This window comes from Odontesthes bonariensis, chromosome 11 (genome assembly GCF_027942865.1).
Source record: "Odontesthes bonariensis isolate fOdoBon6 chromosome 11, fOdoBon6.hap1, whole genome shotgun sequence".
In the NCBI taxonomy this organism is placed as follows: Eukaryota; Metazoa; Chordata; class Actinopteri; order Atheriniformes; family Atherinopsidae; genus Odontesthes; species Odontesthes bonariensis.
The window spans coordinates 11,724,827-11,741,178 of record NC_134516.1 but is presented as its reverse complement, the minus strand read 5'-3'; the positions used below and the strand labels follow the sequence as shown (position 1 = coordinate 11,741,178).

The 16,352-nt window shown below is 41.3% G+C and overlaps 1 protein-coding gene across 4 annotated transcripts in view; it reads right to left on the bottom strand.

The window, feature by feature from the left end:
- Window positions 1-8,774: 8,774 nt before the first annotated feature.
- The window catches only part of tns1a (tensin 1a), a 101,575-nt gene continuing 93,997 nt past the window's right edge, over window positions 8,775-16,352 (bottom strand). For all 4 annotated transcript variants that reach the window (XM_075477538.1, XM_075477537.1, XM_075477541.1 and 1 more), the window contains 8 exons: window positions 16,206-16,301; window positions 16,046-16,123; window positions 14,571-14,642; window positions 13,818-13,844; window positions 13,300-13,468; window positions 12,579-12,647; window positions 12,454-12,483; window positions 8,775-12,299 (listed from right to left, as the gene is read on the bottom strand). In XM_075477538.1, coding sequence (XP_075333653.1) covers window positions 12,170-12,299; window positions 12,454-12,483; window positions 12,579-12,647; window positions 13,300-13,468; window positions 13,818-13,844; window positions 14,571-14,642; window positions 16,046-16,123; window positions 16,206-16,301 — 671 coding nt within the window. In that variant the 3' untranslated portion in view covers window positions 8,775-12,169. The remainder of the gene's footprint in view (window positions 12,300-12,453; window positions 12,484-12,578; window positions 12,648-13,299; window positions 13,469-13,817; window positions 13,845-14,570; window positions 14,643-16,045; window positions 16,124-16,205; window positions 16,302-16,352) is intronic.

Sequence of the window (16,352 nt, the reverse complement as noted above, 5' to 3'; positions counted from 1 at the left end):
AACATCGCATAGCTGATTAATACTAAACACACCAGCCGAAACCGATGGGAATGTTCTTTTCTCTTCAAAGTTCTAACTGTTCATCCTGAATGTGGGCCCGGATGCACATCAAATTTCGTGGCTATCCAGCCAGTGTTTAGGGCAGATATTTCACTCGAAATGAAAAACCTCACTCATGCTAGATATCACTATCCATTTCGTCTGCTGTGGACTGTTTCAAACCATCAGGAAAATAGAAGTCTGGATCGAAGAGGTGCACATGTGTTCACTGCATGTGTTATTGCCTCTTTGCCACAATGGAAGACAGCTGATTCTGCCAGTTCTGCGGAATCTGCGGCGTACCTCTTGACACTGCACACCAGTGGTGGACATTCCTGTTCCCAGAAGCCTGTCTCTGGCACCATAATGCTTGATCACCTTTCCACACATCAGGACATCAAGACAAAAATCTTTGTATTGTTCTGGGTTCGGTGTGAACTTTAGTCCGTATGATTATTCACCTAATCTGACATTTCAAGACAACAATCTGTCACGACAAATGTTTTGTACTCTGATCCCTTCACAAGGCTAATGATAGCAGCAACATGATCCCAGTGTTATATATAGGGATATATTGTTACCTCTTCACTAGACACAGCCTGATAGCCCTGTGTATTTCATCTATTGTAAAACCCTCAAATTGTTGGTATCGATTCCTGGTTTCTGTTGCTCAAGGCGCAGGTGAGGAGAGACCACAAAAGGCAGCATTTGCTGATACTGTTGTAAAGAGTCATAATAACTAAGTAAACTCGGAGGTCTCTGTTACATCCATGTTTCATTTGGAAAAAAACCAGCCCTGAACAATATTCCTTCATTGTACAAAAAAGGATTTAATAAGTATCACAGTTCACAGCAACGGACACTCCACCTCTACCATATAAAGAAATACCCACAGAAAATGATCTGCCGCCGAGGACGATTAATCCTGTACCGTTAGCGATCACCTTTTATCTTTAGATCATCATAGAGCATGAAAATTGTGTAAAACAATGTGGTAGATGTGTAGGCTCACAGGTCAATTTACCAACATGAAACAGTTTCATGTTGTGTGAGTATGCAAACTTGCCCCTCAGATAATTTGAGATGGAAAAAAAAAGTTTAAAAAGAAAGTTTTCTTTTTAAATGAGGTGGACATTAAAGGATATGTTAGGATGGATGAGGGATACAAGTTCCGCCAGGGATATTGTTTCAGTTTTTATTGCCACTGGCAGAATTCATAGACCAAATAATAGTTGTGTAATGGAATTGGTGCTGCCTTAAACGCAAGGAAATAAATGGTGGTGGTCATGTTCGTTCATGCTGGTAATTATCTCTGCCTTTTCAGGAAAAGGCAAAAAAACCCTCAAAGCAAAGAAATTATTAACTTTGGAGAATACACCGACTGTGTTAAATTTATCCAGAATTATAATCCATTGTGTGTGTGTGTGTGTGTGTGTGTGTGTCTATCTGAGCAGTCAAACCCTTTGACACTGGGCAACCATTAAGGAGAAATCAGTCCTGGTTTGAAAGACTGTAGTTTCCGACCAGATGAATATTCACAGAAGCCCCCCCCCCCCTGTGCTTTGGAAATATTCTTACAGATAGGATCTCAGAAAATGATGTAAAGAACGAAAGGCGCCTCATATACATGTCTCGTGAATAACATCACTGCACAAAACTTAATACGAACATCTGAAACTAATTAGGCTGGTTGAAGCCCAAACATTGTGGAGTCTTTTTGGAGATCCTGGCTCTTTATTTCTGACCCACAGTTTGGCCTTTCCCACCCCGAGGACCCTCAAGGGCCGTGTCGTAAAAAACAGAAACACTTACACCCCGACATGACTCAAAGTTTGGGAGTGTTCATATTTGTGATCATTTCTGTTTTTCCACAAAGGCAGATTATTCCTAAACGGAAGAGTGTGGTGGTGTATTTCTCTCCACACCCCCCCTCCCACTTTTATCTGTTTTTTCTTGGTTCTGTAACCCCCCCTCCCCCCTTTTTTATGGACGTTCGGGCTTCAACCTTTGGGCAGCCACCAGTTGACAACGTGTGGGCGTGCTGACAGATCCAATGAAAACACCAGTATACACATACAAGCTTGGTCAACACACTTACACATAAAATCTGACGATCCTCTGTGCTTTAGAATGTAAAAATTGGTTAGTTAGATTTTATTTCCACAATATGTTGCTATGTTGTGTGACTTCGATCCAAAACAGTTTTATTTATATAGCGCCAAATCACAACAAATGTCATCTCAGGGAACTTCAAAGAAACAATCCAATTGAAACCAATTGGAATCCAATTCATTTCGACTTACCATCTGTCTGTGTCTAACTTACTTGAAAACACTATTGTTGAAGCTGGTAACCTCCCCCACTTCCTGTTCAAATATTATTCCTGGAGAGGTTTGAATGATTTTACTTACCTATTCTTGTTTGTGCAAATCCGGTGTGAAAGGAATAAATGAATAAAAAGGAAAGATGCACCAAATATTTGGCCCCCACAAGAGATTCGAGTTCTCATAACTTTCCCCAAGGCCTTAGTTTGTCAGAGCTTGGCTTGTTCGCAGACATTAGGAAGTCCACATGATGCCGTTCCGACTAAAAAGCTAACCACAAATCATGAGGAAGGTATAATAAGAAGACCAGAAGATATTTTCAGGTAGAGATGGCAATCGAAACCTGTCCTGCTCCTTCACCACAGAAATGTGCTAATCACCATCTGAACAACCCCGACTCAATTTGGATACACACCTTGTGTTTTTTGCTAAAATAAGGTACATTTGAAAAAAAAAAGTTGAATACATTACAATCGTGTCATTGAGCAAACACCTCTCCAACTCTAAAGTACTTGGGTGGATTGATCGTCATTTGGGCTTGCATTGCCCTTAGTAGCACAGGGAACATTCCACTGTTACAAGGAAGAATGGATTCAATTGCATTCAAGCAACCATCATCTGGCTGGACCACTCACTTTCTTTCAAGTCTCACATTAATAACCTGCAGGCCAAAGTTAAGGCCAGATTGGGGTTCCTTTACCGTAATAAGGCTTCATTCACACACTCTGCCAAACATACTCTGGTGAAGATGACCATACTCCCTCTGTGTGATGATGGTGATGTCATCTATAAAATGGCTTCCAAGTGTGCCCTTAGCTGCCTGGATGCTCTCCACCACTCAGCCATCCGTTTTGAGTCCCCTTTTGATCTTTCTCCATATATTCTAGTAGTTATTTATGCTGTTTTTAACTTCAATGTCTCTTCATCATTGATCTTGGATTCATGTGTACTGTTTCTTTTCATCTGTTTTTCTTTTGTTTTTGTTTTTGTCTGACGGGGCCTCTTGCCAGGTCATCATTGTAAATGAGAATCTGTTCTCAATTGATTTTACCTGGAAAAATGAATAAATAAATAAAAATATTTATTGTTTATTTATTTATATTTAATATATATGTTTGTAAAAAGTGTTCCATATAGTGAAAGTGTTCCAGAGGCAGATCTGGCCATCTGTCTGACAGTTGAAGCTTGGCTAAAACCGGGCCACGCAACAGGACAATGACCCCAAACACAGCAGAAAAATCTACAACAAGAAGTCTGAAAAGAAAATTATCAAGTTTTTTAAATGACCTGGCCAGACCTCAGCCTGACTGAAACATTCTGATGGGACCTTAGGAGAGCCGTGCGTGAACAAATTACTCCAAACCTCAATGTTGTAAGGAAGAGTGGGGGAGAATTCCTCCACCATGTGAGTGACTGATAACATCTCGCAGAAAATGATTATCTTAAGTTGTTGCTGCGAAAGGTGGTTCTTCAAGGTACTGAATCCTAAAGTGGAAATGGGTTTTCACACACTGCTTCTGCATTTTGTCCCCAGGATTTATAATATATAGCAGAGATGGGGACTCAAGTCACTGTGAATTGCACTCAAGTCGACTCGAGTTGCTGTTTTGATGACTTGTGACTTGACAAAAAATAAAAGACTTGAGACTCGACTCGGACTTGGAAGTTTAAAGACTCGGCACTTGACTTGACTTGAGACAGAATGACTTGAATGACTTGAGTATTAAGCATCTAGCATAACTTTGAACTTTGTTCGTCATTTGAAGATCCATTCTGACCAGTAAGTGCTTGTCAAATTAGCTAATATTATCCTGTTAGCCTAGTCGGTAGTTAGCTAACGTTAGCTTGATATGATACGGGGTGGACAGGTTGGACACATTGTCCAATGATGTTTACTGACAGTTACTTATATCTTGTCTTTTCACTTTATTAAGATCAGATTCTGCAGGTAAAATTGCAATAATAAGGTCACTTGACTTTGACTTGACTTGACTTGCCCAAGAAAAAATTATTTGGGACTTACTTGAGACTTGAAAGCTAAGATTTGAGACTTGCACATGTGTGACTTGGTCCCATCTAGTAACATGATATAATATGATGTGTTATTGTTCATCTGGGGTTATAGTTACCTAATTTTATGACCCGGTAAGGACCAGATATACCAATATCATGAAAATTTTGAAGCTAGAACCACCGACAGCATCTTAGCATTCATTACAGAAGATAACTGTAATCAATCTTTTCCTCTCTCAGCAAACAAGAAACCTTTTTTTTTCTCCCATCAAAAGCACCTGGCCATATGGCAAATATAAAACAGATCTTTAAAAGGGGAAACATTCATCTCCACCCTGGCAGGGGGAAACCTGAATGTTTCCTTCCCAAATGTAAGTTTGTGCTTGACTGAGATGCCTCACAAGTCTCTGCTGGGCCTCGTAAAACGTCAACATTTAAAAGATGAATCGGATTTGAATCCTCACATGTCAAACTGAAAATGTACTGTACGCGAATGTGGCAGATACGATCGCTGATGAGACCTTTAATGCATGATCGCTGTTCTGGAGAGATTTCACACGAGCGTAAAGCTAAAAGGAAGTCAGTGAGCTGTTGCGGGGACACGGTGAGCCTTGCAGAGCCTGATCTGCTGTTTTGGCTGGAGAACAGCTGGCCCATTTCAGAGCTGAGCGCTTGACGGCCTCTTCCTGACCAACGTGGATGTGAAGGAGAAAACCCCGGTGTAGAAGCCCAGTTTCCACCCATAATAAGCCTGAACTCAGCACTGTTATCTTAAGGAAACCCTCAGGAGCTGTGAATCGGTCAAACTGCGGATATGACAGGAGTTAGGAGTGTTTTTCTTAGCAAATGGGCTAAATCAAGGCTTCTCCTGAGAAGATTATCACTGGCAGAAGCAGCTCACTTACATCACTGATGAGGTTTTAATAATTTCCTAAAAGTTTCCTGTTCATCATCAGCAAGAGCACTGACAATATCATCATGTCAAAACTGGAGGTGGCACAAAAGCACTTAGGATCACTTGTAATTAGCTCCTCCTGCTCTGCTTTGTGACCCACTCCAAAACATTAAACCCGTCACTCTTATTTGTTCTGCTTTTGTCTTGAATGAATAATAACACGCAGCTCTCTTTGGGAAGCAAAAGTGAGTACATGGAGTAGGTGGAGAGCAAACCAAAACAAGCAGGTTGATTTTTCCATTTGATAAGACCAGCAGTGGGAATTTTCCCTTGTTTGAATATTTACAGTCCAGTGGCATCTGCGTGTTCAGGGGTCAGGTTTTTCCAAAACGACTGCGTCTCTGTGTGGGAAGGTCATACCTGGGTGAGATGCCTCTCACAGACTGTACACATTTCCACAGCACATTTTGTCTTGGGTTAAACATGAAAGGTTTTTGCTCGTGTTTTGACCAGTTGTTTTGTGAAAATCACAAAAAAAAAAAATATTCTAGTTTCAACACAACCGCTTCACAAAGAATGGTAACCGGGAGGTAGTCACACGATAAAATCAAAACATATTCTTTCATGAACCTGAACACGACTTAATTTAGTCTTTTCACCTGGAAAGCTTGAAAAATGATATTTTACACACATGTGATAGATGTCGTCAGGGGGTGTAAATCATTCAGTCAATTCTGTTCATAGTTTTGATGCTGAATGTGAGCGGTTTGGATTGAATCAAATTTAAAGGTGAATTTCGCTGCAATGAGACCGTGAGATTTCTCCGTTGTCGATACCTTAAAGTGGAAGTTCGTTTTTTATTTTTAAACCTGGACCTTATTTCTGGCATAAAATACGTTCATCTACTCACCGATAACAGTTTGGTGAAAGTCGGCGTTCTTCAGAAGATATTTAAATCACTCGAGATCCTTGTATTTCCATATAACGGGAGAGAACAGGGCAAAGACAATACAGCTTCTAGATAAGGCATTATCTGTCTTTATTTCACCAATACTTTAAGACGAATTAATGAATGAACGCGTACTATTGCACTGTTAGTTCAGAGCTGCCGTGTTGTTGTTATTGGGGGCTAAAACCTGGACCTATAGGAAGCTTTCTACACACGTGTCTAGTGGGATGACATCATCGACGCGCACCGCTGCAGCACAGCTTATTACTCCGTGCTCTGTGACGGTCATCCCACTAGACGCGTGTGTAGAAAGCTCCCATAAGCCCCCCGATAACAACAACACGGCAGCTCTGAACTAACACTGCAATAGTATGCGTTCATTCATTCATTAGTTTTAAAGTATTGGTGAAATAAAGACAGATAATGCCTTTTTAGAGGCTGTATTGTCAATGCCCGTTCACTCCCGTTATATGGATATACGCGGATCTCGAGTGATCTACATATCTTCCGAAGGTCGCCGACTTTCACCAAACTGTTATCGGTGAGTAGATGAACGTATTTTATGCCAGGAATAGGGTCTAGGTTTAAAAAAACCAAACTTCCCCTTTGAAGACAAATCTACATTTCACACACTGGGGAAAATGCCTGACTTTAAAGCATTTTGTTGGGTTTCATTCTACCTTAGTGGGCAAAAGAAAAGATTTTATTGACCAATCACGTTTTGTGAGTATTGTTTCACGCAGAACACTCACCACTGTCCCAACTATTTAGCATTGCGTTAGTTTTTTTAAATTGATCTTGTATCTTCAAATCCTGCCCTGGCTGGGATCAGTCATCCGGACATCCGCTGGCTACACTGGAAGGCCCAAAACATTGGCTATTGTCCCCAAAGATAAGCCATCAGATGATGAGGGTCTCCAGATAGTCGGAGCACCAGGCTTTGAAATGGAGGCCTTTCCTTGACAGTGGCGTACCTCTCAGCAGTCTTCTTTCATAGTCAAAACAGACATGCATATGGTCCTGATTTTCATTTCAATGACTTGCCGTTGATTGGGGAGAGTGCCAACCGCTGTGGTGCTGATGTGCTGTTTTAACTCAAGGCATGCTCTTACTGCCTTGACAGATTTTATGTTTTGAGTTTGGTCTTTTTTTTTTCTTTCCTTGTCTGTTTCATGTTATTGAAAAGCTAAACCTTTTTTTTCCCTTCGCACGGGGGGATTTCTTGAAACAGAAAACATTGCTGTCATTGGAAGTTCGGTGTTCAAATAAAGGTGTCAAATCAAATCACTTCACACCAGCTGCAAACGGGACTGAGAACATGCCTTCCAACAAGTCTGCTGCCTTTAAACCCGGAGAGTGAAAGCATTCTTTTAGAGTCGGTGGAGCCAGGACACGGAAAAGAGACCCACGATGCACTTGGTGGGAGCGAGCGACTCTCTTCCAGCTCATAATGCGACACTGTGAAGCCCACAGCGACAGCACCTACATCATCTGTCAGAAGGGAAATGTGTCATGCATATTTGGGAGTTTGAACACCGTCTGCAGCCTCGAGAAACTTTTGTTCATGTTTCTTCATTGCCTTTCTCCATTTCACATGACTCAAGCCTTCGCTCGGTTACGACGACTGGGCCACTGCTCAGAAGCGGTCTTAGTGACCCCATATTACTGATTTCCCGTCAAGACTCAGTGGCTTGGCCAGAAGCACGCACCTGTTATCAATTTGTTTGCTCTTGTACGACAAGGCTCCTCTGAATTTATCTTCAGATCGTGGTTGTAACTCATTTTGTTATTCAGTAATATAAAAAAGAAAAAGAAAAAAAGAAGCAGGTTGCTTAGACAGGAAATTATATTCAAACAACCCTCTAATAAGAGGGCTAAGTGCGAAGTAAAAAAAGCATTCACAGGAAATGGAACAATAGTCACATATGCTTTACAGGACTCGATTTATCACATTACAACTCATCTTTATGAGGAAAAAAAGAAATATCGGATCATTGTGGACGCTAGGACACTGCTAGCTTTGATAAAAAAGCTTTTTCTTTCCTTTTTTTTTTCTTTCACATTGCTCGAGGTTGGAGTGTTGCTCTCCAAATCTCGTGTTCAAGTTCTGACACTTGTCATCTGCTAAACTGCGTCATGAGCATTATGTGCTCAAATGCAAATAAATGAAAGGGAATTACGGAAAAGATAAATTAGCTTCCCTGTCACAGGGAGATTGCCAAAGTGGAACAAAGAAAAACAAAAAGAAACAGGGAGTGGTTTTGACAGTAAAATAACATGGCGGGAAGTAAAGGTGAGAAGGTCAGCGGGTGAGCGAGCAGTCACATGTGCCTTCAACTCTGTAGTGTTCAGAGAGGCTCTTCGTATTCAAATGTGACGCATGTTTGCTTTTAATCAGAAATGCTTTAACTGAAGATCACAATGATCTTTACTGACTTATAAGAGTTGGTGCATATCAATTGAGTTGGACCAATCGCAGTGGAGAGAGAGTTTCGCATTGAAATCACAAACCTCTTGTCCTCCCCCAAAAAAAAGAAACAAACACCCACGTGGCTTCGATGTAACTGATCTGTATTGCTTTAATGTTTTTATTTTCCCCTAGGAACAGGTAAGCCATGACAATATAATGTAAATGATAAGCACAAACAAACTCTGAGTCCCTCTTGTACATCCTCGAAAGCACATTCATACAACACACAAATCCCATCTGCACAAGGGGTCACACAGAATCTTATTTTTTTTTCAGTCACACGTTGGTAACTCTCGACTCAAAGCCAACAGGTACAATGCACTTTCGGATACTTTTCCTCCTCTTTTTTTTTTTTGAAAACTTTTTTTTCTCCTCACAATTTAGACAACGTACCACAATACGTGGTATTTCTGTCCAAAATGACTACAAAAAAACGGCACGGAGCTTCGCAGTGGCCGATTAAAGTGCTCTGTACCTCTTTGCTTTCAATAAAGCGCCACCGTACATTCCTAAAATGAGCAACACTGCCTGTTAAAACTGCAAAAAACGTGACAATGAAACAAAGCTTTAAAAAAAAAAAAAATATGTCAAGAAATAAAAGAATAAATAAGAATAAATAAATTGCAGACTCTTGGGGGTGGGGGTGGGATGGGGTGGGGAAGACACCTTTGGCTGTCTGACAAAGCTGCAGCTGTGCAGCTTTAGCAATACGGTGAGACTCCTCCGACTTTATTTACCTCCAGCACTGACACCCATACGAAATTTATGTCACTCCTCTTTTGGTATTGTGAATATAAGTGCTTTGTTTACGTTTTTACATTTTTTTTTCTTTTCTCCAACGGGAACACAGCAGGCTTGTTCTTTTTCTTGAGCAAGGCGACAAGAGGTGGACACATTTTTGGAGCGCCAGTAGAAACGAATTGAATAAACACTTTGGTTGTGTGCTGCTGTACGTCTCTCGCTGCAGGAGTACGAGGCCCCCCCCCCCCCCCACACACACACACACCCCCACCGGTAGACCGCACGTCCCTGGCTGGCTCTTAAAAACTTGCTGCTTGAGCTGAGCAAAGTGTGTGAAACAAAAAGAGAAACTGGGAAGCTGTTGAATACAAAAATTTAAAAAAAAAAAGCAACATGCGGTCTGCAGTCAGCATAGATGAAACACGGGGGAATCTTTGGCAAAAAACAAACAAACAAACAAACAAAAGAAATCTGAATTTGTAATTGTCATGGGTGCAAACAGCTGTTTTCATATTGCATCTGAGTTTGGCTTCTGAACTTCCCTTTTTTTTTTTCCCCTCTCTTTTTCTAAATTCTACCAGCTACAACGAGTTAGCTTCAGTGAGCTCGGGCGGGCAGGAAACGCGCGCTCCGCATCCGTTTTGTGCAATTCAGTCTCTTGGCTTCTATCTAATTCATGCCCTGCCTCCCTTCTGAGAGAGAAAACACAAAAAAAAAAGAAAAATGAAAAGAAAAAAACACGACGAGCCAAAAAAACAAACATATTACATGTACAAAGTAATGTACACCATATATTCAAACACATTTCAAAATCCTCAGACTTTGAAATCATTAGCCAAAATAAGTATATCTTCTTTTTTTTTTTCCTCAACCCATTATTCTTTGTCTAGACTGTACAATATATGTATATATGAGTAATCATGAGGGACCAAAGCAACAAAAATAAATACTTTTTCGCTATGTCGCCTTGTAAAGTAGCATATCTATGTACATTTATATCAATATCAATTTTCCCCTAGCTTATTGTGAATGGTTGAGCGTGTATTCAACAAGCAGGCATTGCGCACAGTGGGTTTCTTTTTCTTTTTTTTGTTTCTACCTGAAAAGGTAATCTAAAGGTCAATTTTGACAACACTGTGGAAGAAAAAAAACAAAAACAAAAACAAAACTATTCCTCGGTACAGTGAAAGGTAACCCTGGCTCGAATGGACCAAAAAGAAAAAAAAAAAAAAAAAACAGGAAGTACAAACAGAAAAACTTCAAATATAGCATCTCGCCATCATGTGACTACTTCAACAATGGGTTGTCTACTTCTTTTTAGGACTCTAAGAAGAGTACAAAAATGTTGTCTACTTCATGCAGTCTTTTTGACAAGTCATACAACCTCAGTGTACTTGTCTAAAGGTTTTGTTAATTTTTTCACCCCCCCTTTTTTTTTTTTTTTCAGCACACAGCATAGAATGTTTTCAGTGATGTTGAATGCGGCTATGAGGGAGGGGGGTGCAGTTTTTTCTTTTTCTTTTGGACAACAACATGCATAAAGAACAGTGCATAGGTCCAGGTCATTTGGGCCAGTCCCTTGTGGTTTCCAGTGTGTTTCAGTGGCAGCGTCTTATCAACAGATCCACTACTGCAAGCAGGTGCTGATGGGGGGGGGGGGGGAGTCTGAGGGGCAGAGTGCGAGCCTGAATGAGTGGCGCCATCTTGTGGACACACAGTTCTTCCTCTCTCTGTCTGCCATGCTATCAGGAGCTTGCTGATTTCAAGCGAGAGGTTAATCCAGGGGGAAGCGTGGGTTTCGAGAAAAAAGCGAGGCCCGAGGTGATGCAAATGTGGGCTGCACTGACACCAAGTGAGAGTGGCCTTAGCGTGGTGCCTTTTTTTTTTTCTTTCTCTTTTTTTTTTTCTCTTTTTTTTCCGTTTGTTTTTCCTTTTTTCGAGTCGGGGTCTGCAATGCAGTTTAGATCAGTTGTGGTTTCACTGCAGAGCCCTTTTCCGACGCACAGCAGACCCCGTAAAATGACCCCTCGAAGGATTTCACAATGACTTTTGTGGAAAGTAGAAGAACCGAGCTTAAAGATCAAGCTAACATGCATAATGTCTTCAGACACTGTTTTGCTAGAGGCCAATCGAGGCCTGACTTTTTTTTCCTGAAGACGAGTTTGAGAAGAAATCAGATTTTCCTTTTTTTTGTTCTTTTTTTTTTTGTTTCTTTTGTTCAACAATTCGTCTTTTAAAAAGAGGAAATAAAAATGGCTTAATAGCTACATCATTCTTGTACTTGTATTGCAACTACCTTTGGTAAATCAATCGACATAATCAACAGAAAACCCTGAAACATACAAGTCCTTACACGTTCCCCCGACTGAACTTTGCATTGTCCTTTTAGTCTGTCAGCTATCTCTCAGAGCACAGGTGGCCCCGTGAAATGCATTTTTCTCCCCCTCGAACGGGCTTCCGTGTTTGTCACGTGCACAGCTCCACACCCACACGTCCTCTCGCTCCACTACGGATCCACGCCAAAAACCTTCGAGTAAAGACAACTTTAAAAAAGACAAATCAGCAAGGCAGAAAGGGGGGAAGAGAGAGAGAGAGGGGGGAAACAGGGGAAAGAAGAAAAAAAAAAAAAAAGGACATCATCGAGTCCCGGCGAGAAAAAAAAGACACCAATGTTGACAAAAAAAAAATAAATAAAAAATTGCAAAATTGGCCGTTGCCATTCTGGAGTTTGAGGGTTTTCACCGCTTCATCATTTTGGAGACGAAGCTGACGATGGCAGAGGCCGGCTGGTCTGGGTCCAGCTCGGCAAACAGGTGGCTGACGTTGTCAGTTGTGCTTCCTTGTTTCCGCGCAACGAACCCAAAAAGCCTGAGAGTTGAGACGAAAAAAAAAAAAGAGGAAAAAAAAGTGCATCCGTTACACTTTGCTGCCATTTGAGAAATCGTAACGGTGAAATCTGCCAACGTGAAGTCTAACCAGGGGCTAGTTAACCCCAAATTGACTTCGAACTGGGCCTACTTACCTCACTGAGCCGCCTCCTTCTTTGCCCCATCTACAGACAGAAACAAGAGGGGTTGATTTGCTTTTAAGTAGTCATCAAAGCGGGGTTCTGCTCAGATTGTGTAATAAAAAAATGGGGGTTCTTACTTTCTCTCCTGGGGGTCGATGTCACAGTAAGTTACCGTGTTGATGGGATAATGTCGCCTGAAGAAAATCCTGCGGAAAAAAAACAACAACCCAAATATGAATCGAGTTAGCCCGAGTTTGTGAAAAATGCTTTGAAGAGTGCAGTCTGTATATAAAGGGCTTGACTAGTGCTTTGAGAAAGATATAACCCTGTGTTGAAATGCAGCTGTGTTACTGCATGTTTACACTTGTAGAGACATTTCTCACTCCTTTCAAACAGATGTTTGCCCCTGTCAGCGCTGCCGTTTGATACCGATCCAAGTTCATTTGATTACTCGGATGACTTTTAAAAAAAGAAACATCTCCAGTATTGTTTCAAAACCCCAATATTTATTTCAGACGTCGTATTACAGCTTGTTTAAAATGGGATTCAAAGTATTAAACCACTGGGGCGGTCTGTGGCGTAGTACAAGAGGCTATAGTCCTGCATCGGATGGCCTTTTGCTGCGCGTTGTTCCCCCTCTCTCTACATTGTCCTATCTAATAAAGGCATAAAAAGCTCAAAATAATAATAATAATAAAAAAAAAGTATTAAACCACTGTTAAGAACCACAGGCCTGGATCTAAAGAGAAGTTTTCCAGCAAATTAGCCACGGGTTGCTTGAACTATTCTAGTCCCAAATGGCTTTTTTTTTTTTCGGATGTGTGCATTTACTGTCACTTTTCGGACGTGCCGACTCACTTCCTCTGGCTGTCGGTGAGAGTGATGCCCTGCGTGGACACCTTGAAGTGGACGGTGGTGGCAGCAGGGAGCGGGTTGGCTGCCAACGTCTGACTAATGGCCTTGGCAATCGCCTGAGGCCCCGTGAGAGATTCCATGTCCACCGAGTTGACGTAAAGCACATTGCACGCTGGAAAACAAACAGACGCAGGACACACCGTTGAATGAAAAAAACGTGGGCCGCTACAGAAACGTGTGCATGCAGGTGAGTGGGAGCGGATGGAATTTGCAGTTCTTTTAAAAGCAGGACAAATGAAGGATGCTGAGTTGTGTGAGTCTTTCGTGCAACTTCACGGCAGGCAGCATGCTACAGACCAAATCGACTGCATCCTCTCCACAGTCGCGTGCAAACATATACCGTGCATGCCTTTATTTTTTTAAGCCAGTCTGTGAAAGCATTTTTTTTTTTAATTTTTACAACCACGTTGGCAATAAGTCACAGTGCGTGAAGGTGCAAAACAGCGCAAAGCAGTATTTACCATGGGCTTCCTCTGGAACCTTCTGAACTGTAGAGGAAGCGTAACAGTGTTTGGGTAAATGGCCTGATGCTGTGAAAGATCACTTTAACAAGCCAATGTGTTTCGATGTTTAATGTACTTTATTTTGACAGCATTCTGTTTTTCATTCCTTAACTGACTTGCCACTGAAGATATCCCTTTGTCCTCCAAAAAAACATATAACGCTCATTTATATGTTCATATTTATATATTTATGCATATATATATATATGTGTGTACTATATATATATATATTGGAATGATATGGTTTACATGCTTTAATGTTGAAAGAAGACATTTTTTTCTACTCTATGTTGCTGGAGCTGTTGCTTCTGACAATATCTGTTTGAAATGCTCAAGTTTCTCTCTCCCGAAAGACAGTCTGCCGCGATTGGTCGAAAATGTTGCAGCTGCCAATTCTTTGTCTCCGGGGAGGCGTAATGCTGTTTTCACGTGTTTCACGATGATGTAGATGAGCACAGGAAGAAGAAGGAAAAAAAACCAAAAAAAAACGTTTCGGGCAGTTCTGCGGCGGCGTCTCTTATGGGGGAGATTGACTTTCGTGCGGGCTTTAACTCAGCAAAACATTTTTCGATGCACCGTGAAGTCATAACACATGGAAGAAAATGGAAATATCCAAAAAGCCGATCTTTTTTCAAATTTTTTTTATTCCTTTAAAAGGATGCCCTGCGATGAGATGAGGACGAAGCAAGCTTTGCACAAAATAATTCTTACCTGCTCCCTGTTTGAGAAGCTCAACAACCGGATCGGTCGGTGTGGCGAGTTCCAGCGCCTCCTCATTTGGGTCTTTGAGGGAGACAGTGAAGTGGACGTCAAACACTTACATCAACAAAATCGTTTCATAACATACTGTAGATTACAAACAACGATCGCAGGCGTATAATTGATACATGTGTTTATGTATCTCGGTGCAAGACAGTAAATTTTTACTCACTGACACATTTACCAAAAACTAGACTTTACTGTGTATGAACCACATCTTAAGTCATTTGGTCTAAGTTAATATTCTATAGCTTATTTGAGTTTATTGACTTGTACAGTAAATGTTTGCGTCAAAGCATATTTTTATACATAGAAATACATAAGCTTGTTTTTTTAATTCACAATAGAGCACAGAGAACATGCAAAATGTTTAAAGCAAGACATATTTGACTCTTTCTCAAAGCGTATCGGCTCGTCTCTCATTTGAGGGGAACGGCGCGTCTCTAAAAGTTGCGATGGGGACAACGAAAAGAGGTGGAGAAATGGCGCTAAAACGAAGCAGCCGGAGGGGAACGTGTCTGCGACTGATACGGATCGGTAACATGACTGGGCGTTAAAAAAAAGAGAGAGGTAGAGTCTCTCAGAGAGGTTCTGCGACTGACAAAAACCTGCCTGTACAAATTCCGGAACGATGAATACTTTGAAATTCTATCATCTACTGGACATATTATCATCAGAAGGATCTGGAGACATCCACGTCTGGTAGGAACATGGCTGAAAATCAGTATTTGATGCTTGTGATTTTTTTTTTTTTTTGGCTGCACAGGCTCAGGCACATTTCCAGAAATCAGCGTCTGTGAGCACAGCTTGTCGAGCCCATCCACAATTGCAGGTTGAACCTCTTTCATGCAAAGAAGAAGCCACAGGTTACCATCCAGAAACGGTACCGTCCCCTCTGGACCACAGCTAATTTAAAAATGGACTCCTTTGTCCTCTGGACTAACCGGCCTCAGTTCAAAAGCCTGCTTCTCTGATGGTAAAAAGGTATCTGCAGCTTTCAAAGAACATAATGCTCTCATCCAGGTGATGTATTTTCCAGGGAAGGTCTTGCATATTTTAGCATTGCTTCACCTATTACAACCCAAAAAAAATTTGAAATCCATGTACCGGACAGTCCTTTCGCCGACTGAAAATATATTTGGAGCATCGTGAAAGTCAAAATATGACAAAGACGAATCCTACAATCGGACGGCGGTAAACACGACTCAGTTTTTTTAAGATGTTCTGCTGCCAACAAACTGAAGATGAGCCCCCTATTTTTTTTATAAAGCAGTAAAACGTCTGACATTCAGCATTTTAAATATTTTTCTATGTTCCGTTGCAAGTAAAATCAAATGCTTTGTGAGATTCGCAAGCGCTGCAAGTGGAACAACGCGAGAAACCTTTGTCACAAGCGAGAGACGTGAGGAAATGGGTTAATGCCGAACCTTTCGTGGGGATCATAAGCTTGCAGGGCAGAGCCAGTGGGGTCATCGAGTGTTGGTACACCAGAGCAGAGAGACATCCTGCGAAGAAAAAGCTCCGTTGAACGGGTTCACTTTGATGACAAAACACGGTTCGACGTCAATGCAGAAAACTTAAACTCACCAAAGTAGGGCTCATTGGGACAACCCTTCAGACGGACACCTTTGGAGCTCGTTTCAATCAGGAAGTGCCTCACAAGCTCGTTCGCCATGTCACCAACTAGCAAAACGAATGGACAAATGAATAGATCGATAGATAGATGTCAATCAA